General features: G+C 47.7%; 1 protein-coding gene across 7 annotated transcripts in view; it reads right to left on the minus strand.

Annotated features, from left to right (window-relative positions):
- Positions 1-20,376, minus strand: part of KIF23 (kinesin family member 23) — a 258,929-nt gene extending 238,553 nt beyond the window's left edge. For 4 of the 7 annotated variants that reach the window (XM_078682999.1, XM_078682997.1, XM_078682995.1 and 1 more), the window contains exon 1: positions 20,151-20,324. In XM_078682999.1, the coding sequence (XP_078539125.1) occupies positions 20,151-20,164 (14 nt within the window). In that variant the 5' untranslated portion in view covers positions 20,165-20,324. Of the gene's footprint in view, positions 1-20,150 lie in introns of all 7 variants that reach the window. The other 3 variants (XM_078682998.1, XM_078682996.1, XM_078683000.1) reach the window with 2 other exon arrangements.
- Positions 20,377-21,064: the final 688 nt, after the last annotated feature.

A 21,064-nucleotide genomic window follows, 5' to 3' on the forward strand; every position in this document is an offset into this window, starting at 1 on the left:
GCCATTTCAGGCGTCTTCGGCCCGGCTTGCTTGAATCCTGATGGTGCAATGAGCAAGGGACTCACATCTGAGTATACCCTTCCACGCTTAGGGTGGACAAAATTATTTACAACAAGGGGTGGTGATTCAAGCAAGCCGGGCCGAAGAGGCTGAAATGCCAGAAACCGGTCCCCGGTAGCTTGTCTCCTTTCTGGTGAAGAATTGGCTTGGTAGTTTGGTCTGCTCTGTTCCCATGATGCACTGGGCCAGGGACAGACTAATTTGCATATAGCCAGGTTCTGAGCTGGGATGGGGCAGTGAGATAAATAACGGTGATGGATCAAGCCCTGATCTTTGGACTGGGTAAGAGTGGTCTGCTTAATTCAGACACTCTGTTCATCACCACCCCCTTTTCTGTATCGTTGCATGTTGATTAAAGCGCAGGCCATGGTTGAAGAAGCATCACAGACGTGCTACGTTTATAGGAGGAGTGGTTCTGCCTTTTGTTGCCGACACCGTGCAGTGGCCACAGTTAATGTGTGGTGCAGAGTGGCAGCACGTCGTGCAGCATCAGAGCAGAGTCAGCTCTCGCAAATAGAAATTCCTCTGTTGTCTCTGTGTTTATTTCGGTTGTAATGCAAGGAAAACCAAGTTAAAGATGGAAGGACTAGCGCATTGTCGCATGTACCTATGTGGCGTGGCACTAATCAGGAAATACGATAAAAATGTAAGTGGTCTGGTGTGAAAGATGAAGCGGGCAGCCGTGAAGAGGCGCTGCGCTGATTAAGGGAAAGGAAACACGAACACTTGCATGCAGAGCTTATAATGAGAGAAGTTTGTATGCCACAAGTAATCATGGTGATCCATAGGGGTGAACAAACAACAACAAGCTCTTGGCATTGCTGTGGCGGGAGAGCGGAGCGGGAGCGCATTCCTTTGAAGTCTGATGCGGGGGCGGGGGAGCGGATCCTTTGAAGTCTGATGGAGGCACAGACAGTTGGTGGTGTGACGTGGCTGGTTTGTGCACGCGCATAGCTCAGATGAACTTTGCGTGATCCGCAAGTTTGGTAGAGTTTTTGAAGCGCTTACTATAATTCTCGCCTATCTATCCCTGCGGGAAGAATAGAATAGTCGAGACCTAAAAAGGGATGCCTATAAGACAGCTGAGGTTTTAGGAGATGATTGGGGTTATGCGATAGATTTCATTAACTCTGTCAAGTTCTTCTCTAAACCGGTATTGCGAAAGGAGAAGACGACCACCTCAGCCTGGTCAGTCAGATACCTCTTGGTCAGGTGTACCTCTGGAATGTAGTATGCAGATGGAAGGATCTTAGCTACAACAGTCCCGTCTCGGTGAAGATGAGCACCCCTACTGCTGTAAAGGTGGATGATCGGAAATCATGGATTCATTGGAGCCGTGGGCAACTGAGTCCCACCTTGCCCCAGACACTTCCACAGACAGAAAAGGAACAAGAAGGGGAAAACAAGACACAAGAACAAGGTTATCTACCTTCAAAGCGCAAGAGGAGTATTTTGTCGGCTCTACTAGCCGACAGGTATATATTGCTGTTTTATATTTCTTCTTATGACTTCTCATGCTGGCAGCCAACTTGAAGTGGTATTCTACTTCCTGTATGGGCTTATGTAATTGTATGAAGCGTTTGCAGAGACCTGTACCGGAGCAGGAATAGATCTCCCATAGTATTCATGCTGGCTTATTATAGAATATGTGGTATCGACATGTCAGAGATAGCTATGCAGCCTTCGAATACTTTGTGTTTTGTGTGTTCTTGGATTCCACATGCCACAGACTCTGATAGTTTACACTCAGTTAAGGAGGTACCCCCAAATATCACTAAGTGCCTGTTACACCTTCTCCATTGTAGGATACGAGCAAAGATGCCAACACTGTGGGTCAGACAGGAAACATTCTTAGGACACGCTAGAGAATATGAAAAAGAGTTAGCTGATGTAATAAATGTCCTTACAAAGATAGTTGTAAAATTAGATGCAATGGCCAAGACAGGAATAATGAGGGGCAAGGGTGAATCCTGGAGAGATAGGATATTGCAGATGGGATTTTAAGGGATATCCAGACCTTCACTTTTCTGCCAGAATTATTCTGCTATAACTAGGTCCCGCAATTGTCAGGAAAGGCCATATCTCAGAGTGAATGGGTCAGTATACGTTCATGATCATTGGCATTGTGGTGCTACATTTGGGTGCAGGGCCCAATCTTTACGGACAGGGAATAAGCAAGACAACAGTATGCAACAGAAGGGTCAGGTAGTGAGGGATGAGAATAGATCTAGGTTAAGTTGGGTAGAAACGCCTACTCCCCTTCGAGCAGGTAGAAAACCCATTCTTTTCTCTTTGTGTTTCAGGGGTAATGGAACAGTCAAGTTGACAAAACACCAACTGTAACGTCATGAAGTTTAATGCAGACATGCAATGGGGCACCTCCAGACTAATGGATTATTAGAGTGGTATACACGACTCCCTACAGGCTGGCATTGCCTCTGCTCTTGAGCGACCGTGCGAACTACCCCCCCCTTGGTGATTCCGGGAATTGATCAATCCAAACTGCATGATAATCCTACAAGCGCTCCAACGACGTTGTTGCATCATCATCATCATCATCATCATCAACAAAGGAAGAGAACTGCAGAGTATTCAGGTACTACAACTCGGGAAGACGTAACGCAGAAGCATGCGCTGTTCAACGACGCCAAGATCTTTTTTAGCAGCATCCTTCCGGTCGTTAAAGCAAAAGCAACCACACGTTGATTTCAGATCACACAGTGGGAGTTGCTCTAAATGCCACGGAGCATGGCTTCAATGCCATAGAAGAAAAGAGCACCATGACAATAATGCTTAGGCAACACAGATATGCATTAGACTTGATGACGGCGAAGGAAGGAGTAGCATGTGCCAAGATTCACACGGCCTGTTGAACTTACATCCCATACAATAATGCCGATAATCGAACATTAACAGAGGCCATACAAACTTTGCACAACTTGCAAAATAAGATGGTGGAAAAGGGGGGTGCCCCGAACGAGCGGCTTATGAGGTGGCCAGCTTGGGTACCATCCTGGATGTCTGGACTATTTAAGGCCTAGGATGTGGTAAGAGAGTTTGTCAGAAACTAGGAGGAAAGTTCACTACTAGGTTAGTTAATAAAATGTAGGTTGTTGATGAAAATGTGCACTAAGAAATTACACTAATCAATAGGGTAGGTGAAGAAGTATTAGAAAAAAAAACACAACAAAAAACACCTTAAGGGTAGAACGTTATAATGAATTTTGAAAATAAAGGCCTAATCTTGTCAATGGAAGAACCAGCAGGAAGAGGTGTTCAGTGTTACAAAAGAAATACAGGCCAAAGCCATCTTCTGTAGCAGAATGAAGAAACAGCACAGATGGAGTAAGGACCCTGGGGGAGGGCAGTAGATAAGAGCTTCTGCAGAATGGAGAAATCATTAGATATAGTAGAGGATGACGGTCACAAGCCCGGTTTGAAAGAAAACCTATCGCAGAAAGAAAGTAGATAAGGCAACAAGAGACACAGAATTGGGAGGTTCAGCTTTGCTGGGTAGCAGATGTGTAGGGAGTAGAGCATTGCTATTCTTCAAGTAGGACACACAAAGGTCATCTGTAGTGTAGCAGTGATGTGAAATGATGACACCCAAGATGCATTTTTAAAACCATGTGATTCGCTGTTTTTGCCGAAAGTGTAACTTGTGATAACGATGTGCTTAGCAGGTGTTTATTGATTATGTAAATATATTAATGACAATAAGACTATAAGAGAAGCTGTCTGTGCTACGCAAGTCGGAGCTCAACTTCCAGTTCTTTAGAACCAGCTAAACTTTTGCTTGTTTTTCACGATATTAAAGTCTGTACTATTTTGCCAGCTGAAGTGGGGACGTCTTTTTCTTCATTTCGGCAACACCACACACACACACCATTGAGACTAAATACTAAAAAGATCTTAGATAAAGAGTCCTCTTGCGTAGGACTTTGCGGCACCAGCCAGACGAGGAGCACGCCCAATGATGAAGCATGACATCAATTTGGATTTGTGAGGGCACCAAGGAATAATCACTAGGATTTCCTATAATTATTCACGTCCAACCTAGCTTTCCTCCCTATAGGAACAGTACCTTGTAGATCTGCTGGGAAAATTAACTAGTTACTAGGCTTGTTCACCCACAGGCTAGTACCACCCTTAGGTAGGCTTACTCAAGTGCCCGGACTGCCTCTCACATCCCCCAGACCGAGCTTGCAGCCTCTTTTCAACCGGACCATTCCCTATTGAAGTGAACAGGGCAGCCGACGCCGAAACACTTCTGCACCCAGCCGCCCCAGGTGACCTGTTGGTGTGGCCTTGGACCTTGCCCCATACTCACCTTAAGTCCAGGTAAAGGGTCATGTAAGTCGCTAACAAAGTGACTGAAAGCAATACATGTTTCTCCGCCCATAGGAAACCCTTACCGCTCCAGAAATTGCACGGTCAACTTTTGAAACATAATAATTCACATCTCAAAAAGTACTTAGTTGCTTTCGATGTTCTTAGGATCTCAATTCATATGAAATGCATGTTATTTTTTTATGAATTGGTGTTGGATTTCTGAGTGTCTCTCTCGCTGCCTTTTTGTGTGCAATAAATGCTTAGCACTTCCCTCTGATATGCTTAACAGTTTGCCCAAACTACCACAAGAGAGAGCACTGGGTTATCATTCATGCCTCTGTAACCCAATTTGGGTTTGCTTGGACTCATTCACAAAGGAAATAAGAAAAATGGGTGAAAGGCCAATCAGAGACTCAGGGAGCTATCCTTGCTCCAACCCTACTCAAGCCTCTGAGTCTTACTAAGAAAATCATGGTCCTCTCCAAATGAGATTATACACCTTTCCAACACTCTAAACATTGTTCAAGGCTGGATGACCTCACATGATTTAAAAGCAACCCTTTTAAAAACTGAATTGCTCTTCAACTCCATAAAAAAATCACTAACTGCTTTATAATCCTTGATGGACCCCCACAACATCCTTAACAGCGCCAAATCAGGAGTCTTCCTAGATAAAAGTTAAACAAAATATCCATTGGACAGAAATAACAATAACAAAACAGCCCAATAGTCAGAGTGTGACTTAAATTCAGCAAGTAACTCAATAGTACGCCTTGCCACAACTAGGATACGGTGAATCACTCCTATGGAACCTCACAAAACAGGTTTTATTCAAATAAATTAATATAATAATTTATTACACATCAATATCGTAATCAAATAAGTTAAAAAACATTCATAAAAACCATAAGTTGTTAAAAAACATTCACTATTACATAGTGCACAAAAACCCATTGACCCCAACATAAAACGAGAAATAGACTAGACAGTACACTTTGTCTTTGGAAAAACGTATCCTAGGTACCAATACAATAACCTGGCCTGGATACAATAATTATTCTAGTATCTGCAGGTCGGATTCTACCCTAGATTCCGTTGTATGAGGAGTTGACGCGTTTTGATGGTTAATTTATTATTCCATCTTTTTCAAGACCGAAATGTTTGAATTCTCAAGTGTAATGTCAGGTGTCTGTGTCCTTTGTAGGAGATCCCATCAATTGTACAATACACTTCTTTTTATATGAAGAAAAACTTCCCGTTGTGGAAATTCAATTGCTCCTATATCGTTATTATGTGGCTCAATTGGCCTCTGTTTCTACAGGTCCTTCCAAAGCGAAAGATACCACAACTCCAATCCAGGCAAGTTAACTGCTCAATAACAGTGCTCGTTTTGTGTTAATTTTTTTCTTCTTCTTGCCGCCAGAAATGTGTGTGAGCAAAGGGGCTGTACAGTCCATCGCCCCCTCTGTCCTGTCGCACTCATTCAAATCCCGGGAAGTATACGGGACGTCCTCCTCTCCGCTATTGTGTGTCCTAGATAGAAGGCAATACCTACAATCGTCACTCAACACCATTGCCAGGAATGTGCCATATCAATTGCGTCTTCTATGGAGAATTTGCCACTACATTCCAGGGCAAGATCTAAAAACTCTTGTTCAATCACTGGTGCTCTTCAAACTCCACTACTGTAATTCGTCATGTCTGGTCTCTCAAACTCATCTCACTACTAAAATCAATCCTACTCTCCACAACACATTTCACTTATGGGGCCAAAAGGAATGACCACATTTCACTAAATCTGGTACACTCCGCTGAAGCCAGGGCCATATTCAAGAATATTTGCATCACTCAAAAGGCTCTACACTCCTCATTACCTGACTGACAATCTTAAGCTATCTGGAAGCACCAGATCACAAAATGCAGAGACTTACGGCTCAATCCTGCTCAAGAAGAGCAACCAGAGTATAGAACTCCTCACCTCTGAACCCACTTTGAAGAGGATATTGAAATGGGAGCTGGAAGCTCGTCTGCTTCAAAATATTCTTTAGCTAATCGCTCCTCCCTAGTTTAGACCTCTATAGTTTAGTTTCCACACTGATCCGTACTTTGAGATCTACTACACTACCTCCATTTCATTGCACTCTATCTTGTACCTGGCACCAGCCAACATCCTTGTACGCTAATTTTATGACTTGACATAGCTTTTTTTTACATAAGCCCAAGTCCTCTTCCCTCCCAGGACCTACTTAATGACAGCTGCAACATGGATGCACAGCAGACACATGCAGCAGCAGCGCTAAAGTCAAGCCCGTCTACGTCCAGACCACCCTCAGTACAAGACATCCCGGTCCAATCACCTCCCAGTGATTATCTGCAGCACTCCTTAGGTATCTAGACCCAAGATGCCGTTCCCAAATGCTGCAGCTCACACTAGGGTAGGAGCTTTCACCTGTACCAACTGCCGAGTCTGTAGTAGCCACCCACCCACACCAATACTAACACCACCCTGACCGAACACAAGCACCAACAATACCTACACTCTCACCTTACACCACAACAATCCTGCACGTCAATATCCCCTCGCATGCACGGTTCTCAACACACGATCACTCAACTAACAGAAAGAAAAATGGGACCTTCTGAGCAGCAATGAACCAGACATCCTCTTCATTACAATGACCTGGCTCAGCCACTCATTGGCTTCTGACATCGCTACACTGGTCCCAGCGAGCTACATCGCTTGAAAGGACCACATTCACAAGTCAGGAGGAGGACTCGCTGTTAGCGATAAGGAATTGATCAAACGCACAACATCCAAAGAGAACACAACCCCACTGGTGCGGCACACGAACAACAAGCTGCAAAACTCCCAAAAATTCACCCTGCATGGGACCCTCATCTACAGACTATGAGACCTTTATCAATCACATCACAAACATTGTCGCTCCATTCACCATCAGCTCCATGCCTACAGTCTCCTTGGTGACCTCAAAACCAAAACTCCTGCTCCACAGCACTCCACGAATGCTCGAGCAACATGGGACTCACCCAACTCATCACAGAATCAGCACACACACACACACACACACACACACACACACTGGACCCCATCTTCACCACAAGCAACAGCATCAAATACAGGTCCACCATAAAGCTCACATGGACAGGCCACTCCATTACCCACTTTCAACTCAATGCACATGTCAGCACTTCTATCAGGTTCAGCACTTAAGACACAGCTGGGCAAAATCACAAAGGCAGATTGGCTCAGCGCCCTCAGCACTGATCATCCTAGCCCCACAGACAACCTCGACAAGTACATCAACAACTGAATTAAGAACTGTGTGAACTCCTTCGCACCCATCAAACCAAACAAGCATAACCGATCAAACAAACAGGCCAGCTAGTACACAGAAGTCCTCCGAGACACCAAACAACACTGTAAACAGCTAGAAAGGAAATGGAGAGCCAACCACGACATCACCTACAGAACTACCTCCAAGGACGCACTCTTTTAGAGACGCCAATAAAAAAAGTACCAGAGAACAGCAACGAAGGAAGCTCCAACAGCTGCAAGGAGATCATCTTGATGAAGGATTTCACTTAAGCAAAAGTTAACAACATTGCTGCCTCCCAACAAGTCTGCGACAACCTGTCCAACTACTGACACAGCACAATCTCAAACATCTACAGCAACTTCACACACAAACCCAACTCCAAAGAACTCATTGCTAACCTACCCACCACCAACCAGATGGCCACCTTACCAAATGGACAACACTTACAGAGCAGCAATCATGTTTTCCATCCACCCAGAGGCCCCGAGGGACCTATGCCTCACAAACATTTACACCCTGGGAACATCAATCAGTACCACATCATCAACAGCTCCATTGTGTCGCCACTTTCCCAGATGAATGGAAACTTGCAGAAATCAAAGTCCTCAAGAAGCCCACAAATGACCCATCTCCCTGCTCCTCTATCCAGTCAAAGTGATGGAGAAGGACATCAACAAACCACTCACCTCAAAAGTCACCATGTACTTTACAACACTCAATCAGTATTCAGAAAGAACCACAGCAACAAAACAGCAGTGATTGTGGCCACTGATGACATCGAAACATACTGGATCGCGGAAAAACAGCGACCTTCATCCTGTTCGACCTCTACAGCCCTCTGCACTTTCTCCCACAACACCCTAATCAGTAGACTCCGCAAGATTGGCATACAAGGATCCGCTCTCAAATGGATCTATTCCTTCCTCGGGAAGAACCCAAAGGGCCAGGCTGCCACCCTTCACATCAGAGACTAAAAAATAGATATGCGTGTCCCTCGATCATTGTAAAGCGTGCTACTCACCCGTGTGGGTCTCAAGGCGCTGAGAGAAGGGAGGAGCAGCTACAGGTCGAACAGCCAGGTCTTGAGGCGTCTTCTGAAGGTCAGGAGGTCCTGGGTCTGGCGCAGGTGGATGGGGAGGGGGGTTCCATGTTTTGGCGGCGAGGTGGGAGAATGATTTTCCGCCGTTGGTCGTTCAGCAGATCCGTGGGACGGTGGCGAGTGCCAGGTCAGCGGGGCGGAGCTGGCAGTTCGGGGTGTAGAAGGACTGTCGTTCGTTGAGGAGCGCTTTGTGAGCATGGGTGAGGAGCTTGAAGGTGATCCTCTTGTTGATCAGGAGCCAGTGCAGGTCTCTCAGGTGGGTGGTGATGTGTTTGTGGCGAGTGAGTCCAAGGATGAGGCGTGCAGAGGCATTCTGTATGAGTTGGAGTCTCTTCTGGAATGTGGTAGTGGTTCCTGCGTAGAGGGCGTTGCGTAGTCCAGCCTGCTGCTGACGAGTGCTTGGGTGACCGTTCTTCTGGTTTCGGTAGGGATTCATCTATAGATCTTGCGGAACATGTGGAGGGTGTTGAAGCAGGCGGAGGAGACCGTGTTGATTTGCTGGATCATGGAAAGCGTGGAGTCCAGGATGACTCCCAGGTTGCGGGCGTGGTTGGTGGGTGTCAGGGCGGCACCTAGCGTGGCAGGCCACCAGGAGTCGTCCCATGCGGTGGGGTGGAGCCAAGGATGAGGACCTCCTTGTCTGAGTTCAGTTTGACGGCTCGTCTTCATCCACTCTGCGACGGCCTTCATTTCCTCGTGGAGGTTGGATTTGGCGGTGGCTGGGTCCTTGGTGAGGGAGAGGATCGGTTGGGTGTCGTCGGCGTATGAGACGATGTGAGGTGGTGTGCTCGGATGATGTTAGCGAGCAGTGCCATGTAGACATTGAAAAGGGTCGGGCTGAGGGATGAGCCCTGGGGTATGCCGCCGGTGATTGTGGCAATTTCGGACCTGAAGGGGGTGGGGTAGCGAGGCAGACGCTCTGCATTCTGCCATTGAGAAAGGGGTTAATGCGGTGTTGGATAAGTTGAAGTTGGTTGTGTGCGATGTGTTTCTCGAAGGAGAAGTGGATGCACTGGTGGTCAGTCCAGTGGAGTTCGGTGGTGTGGCTGAAGGTAACATGGTTGCTGGCGGAGAAGATTGGGTCAAGCGTATGACTGGTGGAGTGAGTGGGAGTTGTGACAAGTTGTTGGAGTCCGAGGCTGTTGATCAGCGTTGTGGAATTGCTGTCATTGGTGTTCGAGGTGGAAGTTTAGGTCTCCAAGGAGGATGTAGTCTGTGGGGGCAAGGGCGTGCGTGCTGACGAGGTCGGTGATGGATTCGCTGAACTGTGGTCGGGATCCCGGGGGCCTGTAGATAAGTGTTCCTCTAAGGGTGGTGTTGTGCTCGACGTGGATCTGGAAGTGTAGGTGTTTGGCCGTGCTGAGGGAGTCTTCGTGTTGGTCGAAATACTGATGGTGTTCCTGTGGACGATGGCGATTCCTCCTCTTGGTCTGTTGTTACGAGCCCTGCAAGTGATCTTGTAGCCGTCCGGGATGGGGATGGCTATATCTGGCACCGATGAGTTGTTCATCCAGGTCTCTGTCAGGAAGGCGACATCCGGGCTAAGTCGTCAAGCAGGTCACAGAGTTCGACGGCGTGCTTGTGGACTGAGTGGGTGTTGAGTAGAACACAGCAGTGTTGGGGTAGGCAGGACGTGCAGGTGTGCGCTGGCTGGTGTAGCTGCAGTTACGGCAGGTGAAGGGTCCGTGGATGGGTTTTGGGGTGGCCTGGAAGCAGGTGGTGGATCGGCCAGTGTTGAGCGCGTGGAGGGTTGCGGCGTTATCGGGTGTTGTGGTGCTCACGTAGGGTAAGGGGTCTGGCGCTGAGCACAGTCCAGGCGCAGACAGGCTTGACTTAAGTGCAACTTCCTGCTGCGAGACCACGCAGCAGTCGCCATAATGGGAGGAGGGCGGGGGCAACAACACTCACACTCAGCACTCACGGGTACAGAAAAAAAGCATTTGCAATGCAATAGGTCTCGCATTTGCGAGAGTTTGAGCTATTGGCATTGTAAATGACAAAGCATTTTTTTTATGTTTTGGTTTTAAAAACATAAATAAAAGGCATTGTCATTTACAAAGCCATTAGCTCAAATTCAAGTAAATGCAAGACCTATTGTATTACACACAACCTACTCCTCAGGGAGCGACTCCAAAATGTGTTCCATCGGATATCTCAGCGCTAAAATACATCAGCAAGTTCCACGGTCTCTGCTGACATCAGCTGTGATGGTATAGTTTCCCAAATCCAAGGAAAAGTAGGGACCCAGGTGAGTCTGTGACGCTCGCTGCTGACATCAGCATAGTTTCCCCAAATCCAACAAAATGTACGGACCAAAGAGAGTCCGTGAAATAACAGAAAATAAAAGGAAGCAAGCACTGGGCTTTACCGTTACGCTGTTTTGTTCTGTGACGCCTGCAGAAAAAAGTTAAGTACTTGTGCCGCCTGCAAAATGAAGCAAGCATTTGGCCACCATAATCATTACTTAATCTCCCTGTGCCTGAATGTGTCCTTGTGTAAAGTAATCCGTGCTCATTTAACCACTTGGATGCTAATGACAAGGTCAGCTCGTCATGGAGTGCCCATTCATTTCAATGGAAATCTAGCATAAATCGCTGACATGCCATAGCATCCAAGTGGCCACTTGGATGCTATGGCATGTCAGCGATTTATGCTAGATTTCCATTGAAATGAATGGGCACTCCATGACGAGCTGACCTTGTCATTAGCATCCAAGTGGTTAAAGCGCTCCAATAAGTTATAAATAAAACCTAATAGCACTTATTTGAGGGAGAGTAACATGCAACAACCTATGCAAGTACATATTCTTAAAACTGAATGAATTCCGAATCAGATAGCTGCTCGCTTATATTTCTGCTTTGTCGCAGTTACTACAATCACCTTTACAGCAGGATTAGGAAAGTGTGTCACTCCTCTGTATATTAACAAGTGTCTTCTTGAGTATGGCGTCCAAGTCAAAAACTTTCTTGTATCCAGCGGGGTATGGAGTCCGTGCAATGCTTAGGTCCGGACAGCCTCCCCTTACAAGTGATTTTAAACATAGGGGTCGTTTAGGAATGTAGCTCGCTTAAATTAGAAGCCTATTTGGAGGATTATAGTTGGAAAGGGCTAGGTTGGTTGCCAGACAACGGACGTAGTGCTCTCTGCTGGCCTAATTACAAATCTTTGTTGGCCGGATCTATTAACTTCATGGGAACGTGCCTCTTTGTTGATGCTCTATTGAAGTCGTGAAGAAAACGGGCTGTGCTCCTGTGAACAGCCCAGCCCGTAACAGTGTCTGGTGTCTTCGAGCCCAGAATTAGCAAATCCAAAGATTGCAGACCGGCATTGCTGTGGGCGGGCGGGGCGGGAGCGCATTGGCGGGGGAGCAGCAGCCTTTGATGTGCGAGCGAGTGGGAGGGAACACCATATGGGGTGTGATTGAGAAGTGAGGCCAAGCGCGCGCCGGGGAAGCGTCGCGCTTGAGTACCTCACATGCATGGGGGACTATCCTCGCTGGTTTCAAGAGTTTGTTTTGCCTACTATACTCTCGCAGAACAACGCATGCACGTTGGTTCAGCGAGACCTAAAAAGCAGGGCCATTAAAGAAATACAGTCAAGCAAATGCAGGGCAAGACCAAAAAATACAGTCACGCAAGTTTAGGGGCAAGACCAGGAAGGACAATCACCCAGACAGATGTGGAGCAGGGCGGGGAAGCGGGAGGTGCGGTGGGGACGGCGGCAGGGCTGCGGGCGGATAGCACACAGGAACCCTGCTCAGAGGAGAATCGAGAGGCTGGAGCGTAGAGGTGGCGCTGCTGGGGAGAGTGCCCCTAAGCCCCACTCCTTTCGACATATACAGGACACTGCTCGCCAACATCAACCGATCGCGAGACATCACCGTCATCTCCTACGCCAATGACGGTCAACTCATCCTCTACCTAACTGAGGAGACAAACCCCTCCAGAACCAACTTCATGACCAAGATAGCAGAGTGGATGCAAACCAACGGCCTGAAGCTCATCTCTAACAAGCCGGACGTAATGGTCATTTGCAACATGTTCTCCCCATGGGATTCTATCTGCTGGATATCGGAGTTAGGATTAACACCTACAGACCATGTAAGAAAATCTATGGATCATCCTAGATGACAAGCTCAACATAACTGCTTAAGTCAACACAGTGTGCATCTCTTGCTTCCACATACTATGCATGCTGCAAAAGATATTCAGATGGTTGAATCAGAACACCAGACGGACCGTCATGCAAGCACTCATCACCAGCTGGATGGACTACGGAACACTCTTTATGCCGAAATCTCCAAACACCTATAAAGACTCCAGAACGCAGCAGCAAGACTCATACTCACCCTTCCACTTCACACCGCACCTCAAGAAGTGTCACTGGCTTCCATTCATTAGTGCAGCAAATTCAAACTTCTCATTCACACATAAAAATATCTACACAACACAGGACCAGAATACCTAAACAGATGCATACACGTTCACCAACTCAGACACCTAAGCTCTGCTTCACTTACTCGCACACTCCTCACATCTGCAGAAGCAAACCTGCCGGTCACTCATTCTCCTACATCGCACCCAAGGAATGGAACAACCTCCTTCAACCCACCAGAGCATCCTCCATCTTCTTGCGGAACTCAAGAAGTGAGAAGACCTGGCTCTTCATATAAACACCTTCGGACCACACCCGTTGCCCAAGGACCACAATATTCTCTCTGGTGATTAGTGCACTTTACAAATCAGCATAACAATCGTCGGACTTTAACAAAAAAACAAAAAAAATGTTTCCATCACAAACGGTTCAGATGTTAACAAAAATGCAGCAACACGTGTTGCCACCCAGTGGAAGGCCCTTTGGAAAGGTTGACTGGTCACCTTTCTGTTTCTTATTGCAGTATTTCGGTGATAAACTGGCACTACTGAGGTACATCAAATGTCCAGACAGAGTTAACTAGCGTGACAAGCATTGGGAAACCTAATACGTCTCGCCTATGCAAGCTTTATTGGCTTAGTCAATACTTTTTTGCCTAAAAGTAGAAAATCAATGCGATATTACGCAGGGGAAGAGGTGTATAAGAGAGAGGCACTCTGATGGGGATGGCCTGTGGAGTAAAACAATATGGTTTCAATAAGCGCTACAAAGCAGCCAGAATTGGCAACGTCATAGTGCTTTTCAGGTCAAATAAAAGCAACAAGGCAATTAGAAGTGGGATAAGAATGAGGGATGGGACGATAAGAAATAGGGAGAAAGTGGAAATAAAATAAAGAAAAACAAGCATTGGAAATGCAATAGGTCTCGCAGCATTAGAGTTAGTGCTTTTAGAATTGTTTATGGGTTTTTTTGTAAATCTTTAGCATTTTTGTTTCCTGTAGCCAATGCTAAAGAATTAAAAAAAAAAAACCATAAACATTTCTAAAAGCTCTAACTCAAATGCTCCGAGACCTATTCCACTGTGTGAGGGTGAGGGGTTGAGGGTGAGTGAGGGTGAGTGAGGGTGGGTGAGGGTGAGTGAGGGTGAGGGGTTGAGGGTGAGTGAGAGTGAGGGTGAGGGTGAGGGTGAGGGTGAGTGAGGGTGAGTAAGGGTGAGTGTGAGTGAGGGTGAGTGAGGGTGAGTGAGGGTGAGTGAGGGTGAGTGAGGGTGAGTGAGGGTGAGTGAGGGTGAGTGAGGGTGAGTGAGGGTGAGTGAGGGTGAGTGAGGGTGAGTGAGGGTGAGTGAGGGTGAGTGAGGGTGAGTGAGGGTGAGTGAGGGTGAGTGAGGGTGAGTGAGGGTGAGTGAGGGTGAGTGAGGGTGAGTGAGGGTGAGGGTGAGTGAGGGTGAGTGAGGGTGAGGGTGAGGGGTTGATGTTGAGGGTGAGGGGTTGAGGGTGAGTGAGGGTGAGTGAGGGGTTGAGGGTGAGTGAGGGTGAGGGTGAGTGAGGGTGAGGGGTTGAGGGTGAGTGAGGGGTTGAGGGTGAGTGAGGGTGAGGGGTTGAGGGTGAGTGAGGGTGAGTGGTTGAGGGTGAGTGAGGGTGAGGGTGAGTGAGGGTGAGTGAGGGTGATGGGTTGAGGGTGAGTGAGGGTGAGTGAGGGTGAGTGAGGGTGAGGGTGAGTGAGGGTGAGTGAGGGTGAGTGAGGGTGAGTGAGGGTGAGTGAGGGTGAGGGGTTGAGGGTGAGTGCAATTAGGTTAATGTCAGGTTGATTGCCCATTCAAATTATCACTGTCCTGTAACTCAGGATTGCTTTTAAAACCAGGGAATCCTGTCTGAGAAAAAAGCATGAAACATGCGTAATTACTGTGGTCTTCACTGGCTAAACTAAACACGTGAGAAGTCACATAAAATCAGCCTCTTACTTAATTGTACGAGGAATCCTGGAGAGGGAGGGCGATAGATAGAGGGAGGGCGATAGATAGAGGGAGGGCGATAGATAGAGGGAGGGCGATAGATAGAGGGAGGGCGATAGATTGAGTGAGGGCGGGCGATTGAGTGAGGGCGGGCGAGTGAGTGAGGGCGGGCGAGTGAGTGAGGGCGGGCGAGTGAGTGAGGGCGGGCGAGTGAGTGAGGGAGGGCGAGTGAGTGAGGGAGGGCGAGTGAGTGAGTGAGGGCGAGTGAGTGAGTGAGGGCGAGTGAGTGAGGGCGATAGCGATAGAGTGAGTAAGTGTGGGCGATAGAGTGAGTAAGTGTGGGCGATAGAGTGAGTAAGTGTGGGCGATAGAGTGAGTAAGTGTGGGCGATAGAGTGAGTAAGTGTGGGCGATAGAGTGAGTAAGTGTGGGCGATAGAGTGAGTAAGTGTGGGCGATAGAGTGAGTAAGTGTGGGCGATAGAGTGAGTAAGTGTGGGCGATAGAGTGAGTAAGTGTGGGCGATAGAGTGAGTAAGTGTGGGCGATAGAGTGAGTAAGTGTGGGCGATAGAGTGAGTAAGTGTGGGCGATAGAGTGAGTAAGTGTGGGCGATAGAGTGAGTAAGTGTGGGCGATAGAGTGAGTAAGTGTGGGCGATAGAGTGAGTAAGTGAGGGCGATAGAGTGAGTAAGTGAGGGCGATAGAGTGAGGTGTAGAGAGAGGGGAGTGGCGTAGAGAGAGGGGAGTGGCGTAGAGAGAGGGGAGTGGCGTAGAAAGTGTGGGCGATAGAGTGAGTAAGTGTGGGCGATAGAGTGAGTAAGTGTGGGCGATAGAGTGAGTAAGTGAGGGCGATAGAGTGAGGTGTAGAGAGAGGGGAGTGGCGTAGAGAGAGGGGAGTGGCGTAGAGAGAGGGGAGTGGCGTAGAGAGAGGGGAGTGGCGTAGAGAGAGGGGAGTGGCGTAGAGAGAGGGGAGTGGCGTAGAGAGAGGGGAGTGGCGTAGAGAGAGGGGAGTGGCGTAGAGAGAGGGGAGTGGCGTAGAGAGAGGGGAGTGGCGTAGAGAGAGAGAGAGAGGGGCGTAGAGAGAAAGAGAGAGAGAGGGGCGTAGAGAGAAAGAGAGAGAGAGGGGCGTAGAGAGAAAGAGAGAGAGAGGGGCGTAGAGAGAAAGAGAGAGAGAGGGGCGTAGAGAGAAAGAGAGAGAGAGGGGCGTAGAGAGAAAGAGAGAGAGGGGCGTAGAGAGAAAGAGAGAGAGAGGGGCGTAGAGAGAAAGAGAGAGAGAGGGGCGTAGAGAGAAAGAGAGAGGGGCGTAGAGAGAGGGAGGGGGCGTAGAGTGGCTTGCAGGTGTTGTTTTGGGTGCGTGAGATATATGTTGTTGTGTATGTTGGACTCTGATTTGTGAGCAGGTGGTGGGATTTGCCATGTTGGTGGTTTGTGTCTTCAAAGCAGTGTGTTTTATTGGTGGTGGTGTGGTGGAGATGGACAAGAAATCTATTTTTTATGAGAATCTTTTTTTGTATGTAGAGTGTGGATGGTAAGTCGTATTGTTTTATTTATGTATGTGGAACGAAGGAAAAGATAAAAGTATTTTCTTAAGAGTGTGTATGGTGGTGTTATTGTTGTAGTTTGTGGTCGACACGCCAAAATTGTCAGTACGGAATTGCTCTCTAATCTGTCAAACTAGGACACAGGGTGACAGCCAGACTGGGTGGCTGGGATAAAGGAGGATGGGGAGGAGATGGGGGGCGACAGCCAGACTGGGTGGCTGGGATAAAGGAGGATGGGGAGGGCTGAGAGGAGAAGGGGAGTGGAGATGGGGTTTGAGAGCAGTGTCCGAGAACTAAAGCGTTCAGTCTCAGGAAGAGATCGAGGCGCTCTGTGGACAATTTGGAGGGTGCTCGAAGGGAGAAGGGGGCTGAGATTGCAGATTGAGAGCCTGCTGTAGCACGGGTGTCCCTCACATTAAGGGTGGGGGTACGCTTCAAAGGAAGGAGAGGGTAATCCCACAGGGGGCTAGAGTGTACCCTAAGGAGGGAAGGAATGAACTCTTGGTGAGTGTGTACGCAGGGAATGAATGGACACTCGAGGAGTGAGTACACAGGGAAGGAATTGATACTCGGTGAGTGAGTACGCAGGGAAGCAATTGATACTCGAGTGATTGCACATGGAAATAAATAATGGACACACGGTGAGTGAGTAGACAGGGAAGGGATGGGACTCGGGTAGTGAGTGCACGGGATGCTTTGGTAAAGGAATCCGTCGGTAATCCCCGAGGGTGCCCTAAGCCAGAGGAGCGATGGGTGTTCTCTGAACGAGATAGGGAGCTAGTGAGTACCTTTTCAGAGAGAAGGGTTGGGCGCTCTGTATGTTGGTACAAAGGGTGGTGTTTTGGTAAGGCACGAAAAGGGCGATCCATATGGGAGAGAGATGATGCCTGTGGGGGGTGCGTGAGGGATCAGCATGAGGAAGCGCTTGCCCACTGAAGTAGACGCCTCTTGTCGAGGGAGGTGTAACTTAAGCCGTCGGGAGACTTAATGAGCCTAGTCATTTGACCAACTGCACTGAATGCTGTGATGTTAACCTATTGCGGAAACTGGTGATAGAATACGAGTCCCAACATGCAAAGTGCTGTCCAAAACAGCTAGGACTAGCTGTTGGTGTTCCACGTGGCAGATGCAGTGATGTAATGCAAATAATGCCCCACCCCGCAGAATGTGAAGAGGACCCCCATACCTCACAGATACTCACTGTCCTTTGGCTTATGATGGGTTAGTGGGCCCCTGAAGGGTGGCGCCTGCCGCTCTGCAGGTGACCCGTGTTACTCCGCTGGGGTGATGAACACTTCAGTTCTGTATACAAAGATTAAGGCAGCATCAGGATAGACTCTTTCGAGGAGTCTCAAATGTTATGATGAGAGGGGATTAGGGTACAGAGTGATAAAGTGCTTTGCTGAGGATCAGAAGGAAACAGGGCAAATTTAAAGCGGCAGTAGGCCACGTAGCACTGCACATTGTTGAAAGTATCGGCAGAGGGGGAAAGGGTTAATGATCTGAAAATGCCGCCAAAGTAAACAGAGGCAGGCAATGTGAGAGTGCTGGAGGGGGGAGTGGATATGCAGTGCGAGGTCTCAGCGTTGGCTCTCCTCTGTGAGAAATCCACAGCTGCGTTTGTGCTTCCAGGGTGGAGAGGGTTCCGAACACGAGGAGGGAGGAGAAAGCCAAAAAAACGATGAGGAAGCAACAGAAGGGAAAGTTGAGGCGGGGGTAATATAAATGCCGTCCAAAACATAAATGAGTGGAAAGGGCCGCGGCAGTGTTTATACGCCACATCTAGAGTTAGAAATTGTAACCTGCTGATGCATAAGCCGGATAAGCAAGAAACAAAGCCGCCAATTATATGAGAGTGAAATGGTTAATAAAAATTGTGCCTTTAGCCCGGATGGTTGAGCTAAGTAGAAAATATTCATCTTCAAAGCTGTTGCATACAATTAGCTGCAGCTTCCAAAAGAGCGTTAGGGTTGGGGATGAAGCTGTTTGAACTATATTTAAATCCTAATTTAAACAAGAAAGGGTGGAGGGGGCAGGGGAGGAGGGGGCAGGGGAGGAGGGGTCCGGGGAGGAGGGAAGGGCCAGAGGGACTTGATGGGAGTGGTGGGGGGGAGGGGGAGGGTATAGAGAGGGGGAGGAGGAGAGACAGGACAGGGGGAAGCAGCAGAGACACGGCGGGTAAAATAAACAAGCCTTTCACCGTAACACGGCTGGCAGGGGAGGGGGCGGAGAGGGGAGAGGTGCGACACGGCAGTAGGAGGAGGAGGGGGGAGGAGAGTAGGGGAGGCACGGCCTAGCGGCAGGCAGGCAGGGGAGGAGAGGAGGAGGGGGGAGGAGAGTAGGGGAGGCACGGCCTAGCGGCCGTGCAATCAAGTAGTGAGGGGGCGGAGTTGTGGGAAGGCTGAGAGAGAGAGTAGGCGGCTGGGTGCATGTGCACGCGCTTTTAAGCTCAATGCACATGCGCATTGAGCTTAAAAGTCACGGGCACTGCAAGGAATCGCCACGATTCCTTGCAAGTTAGATAAAGTGTGGATGAGCCCCTATAGTCTCGCTTGCTCGATGCGCATGCGCATCGACAGGCGAGACCTAAAAAGTGCAGGCGCTATGGAGGGAGCAGCAGGCAGGTGGTTTGGAAAATACATAGTACTGCAATCATGTCTGGAGCAGCGGCCGTGCACTTTAATCAATCTCTCTGCTTGGTCCGTGCTCCACAGAAATTATTGGAAATGACATTGCAGCTGCATGGGCCAATTAAAGAGTCTGCAAAGAAGAGTGCCACTGTACAAACAAAGGTTAAGCAATGGGCAGGCTGTAAGCCCTTTTTGTATACAATAGTGCTTCGCAAGCGAGAAGTATTCATTAGCGCATGCTCTCAAAGGCTCGACCCTAACAAATTCAAAACAATGAAATCATACTATCACAAACTGTGCTTATTACGCCTCATAACTTGCCTTTTCTTGCCGCATAATTTGTCCCTCCAAGATGCATAGTTCCATTGGCCCTGATTACACTCCAATGTTCTTGGCTTTCAAATGTACCAACATCTTCGTATGATGTAATTATGTGCATTGGCAAAAACAGGATTTGTTAATTTGTACCTTATGCAATAATGCATTTATTTTGTAAAGAACTCTAACACCTTTGGATAAGGTTTGCACTACATTAAACTGCATAAACAAATGACGGGGGAAATCAGACAGAAAGCTGCAAGTAATGGAGGTGCGGAATGAAGGAAGGATGGCATCCAGAGAGAGGGATAGAAGAGTACAACGTGAGGTCGACATAGAGAGAAGATAGCAATCAGTGGGAGAGGAATGAGAAAGTGGGGTTAAGCAAAGGAAAGTAGCTAAAAAAGGAAGGGGGCAGTCAAAAGGAAAGGGGAATTCAGAGACAGCCACAATGACAGCAGGGAAAAAATGCAATCGGAGAGCGATCAGAGGAGCAATGTCTTCACTTACGCTGGTTTCATCATCTTGCTCTGTCCTGATTCAAGGTCGCTGGCTACGGATCGCCACTTCCGGTGGCTCTCCGGTACACTACAATCACTAGGCGCTGGTATAATGTTCCAGTCTCCCGTTCTTTCAATTTTCTTCCTACCGGAGACAAGTCGCGCCGTATTTTTCAAATCCTGCTCCGCCAATCACGGAGACACGTGATGTCACTAACTGACGTCGCCGGAGCTAGAGAACAGAAGACATAGAAAAAAAACTACAGCCTGCGCCATCGTCCCCACCCCCGCCCCCAATCTTAAATCAGTCACCAAACATTTGTAAAATTCCTATTTAAGTATATTTCCATTTAAAATATTAATTATGTTTAAAAACCATGAATAGCAATGAAATGGCCTAGTGCGCAAACAATATTTGAAGGTAAACATAGTATTCTCTTCATGCCTTATATTTCAATAACGTACGATATAAACTAACATTTTGTGCAACGGCTCACGTTTCTATTATTTCGGTGTTTTACTTACTTGCAAACGAGAACTGTAAAGTAATACGTTTGTTTAGTGCGCTGCCAGGTTAATGCTGAATCGTTATAGTCTTTTTTCTGTTTCCAAAAATGTCTGCTTTGTCAACGAGTTCTTTTAAAGTACTATAGCGTTGCCTTTCCTCCCCTATTGTACCTTCGTTGGGAGTCGTGCCGGAGGGCACAGTAGATTCTTTTTCATTAAAATTATAGTCCAAATGTTCTTTTGTCTGCAACGTTGCTGTGAGCACGAAAGCGCCTGAAAATGATTTTATATAAACATAATATTTTTAATCTCAGCCTTTCAACTCTAGCTCTGTTTATTTTTTAATAATTAATTTTTTATGTAGCGCAGATGAATCAAAGGCATTAGAGCCCTTTACAATTGAGGGGGCGAATTGTA

Source organism: Lissotriton helveticus, chromosome 3_1, assembly GCF_964261635.1.
Source record: "Lissotriton helveticus chromosome 3_1, aLisHel1.1, whole genome shotgun sequence".
Taxonomy (NCBI): domain Eukaryota; kingdom Metazoa; phylum Chordata; class Amphibia; order Caudata; family Salamandridae; genus Lissotriton; species Lissotriton helveticus.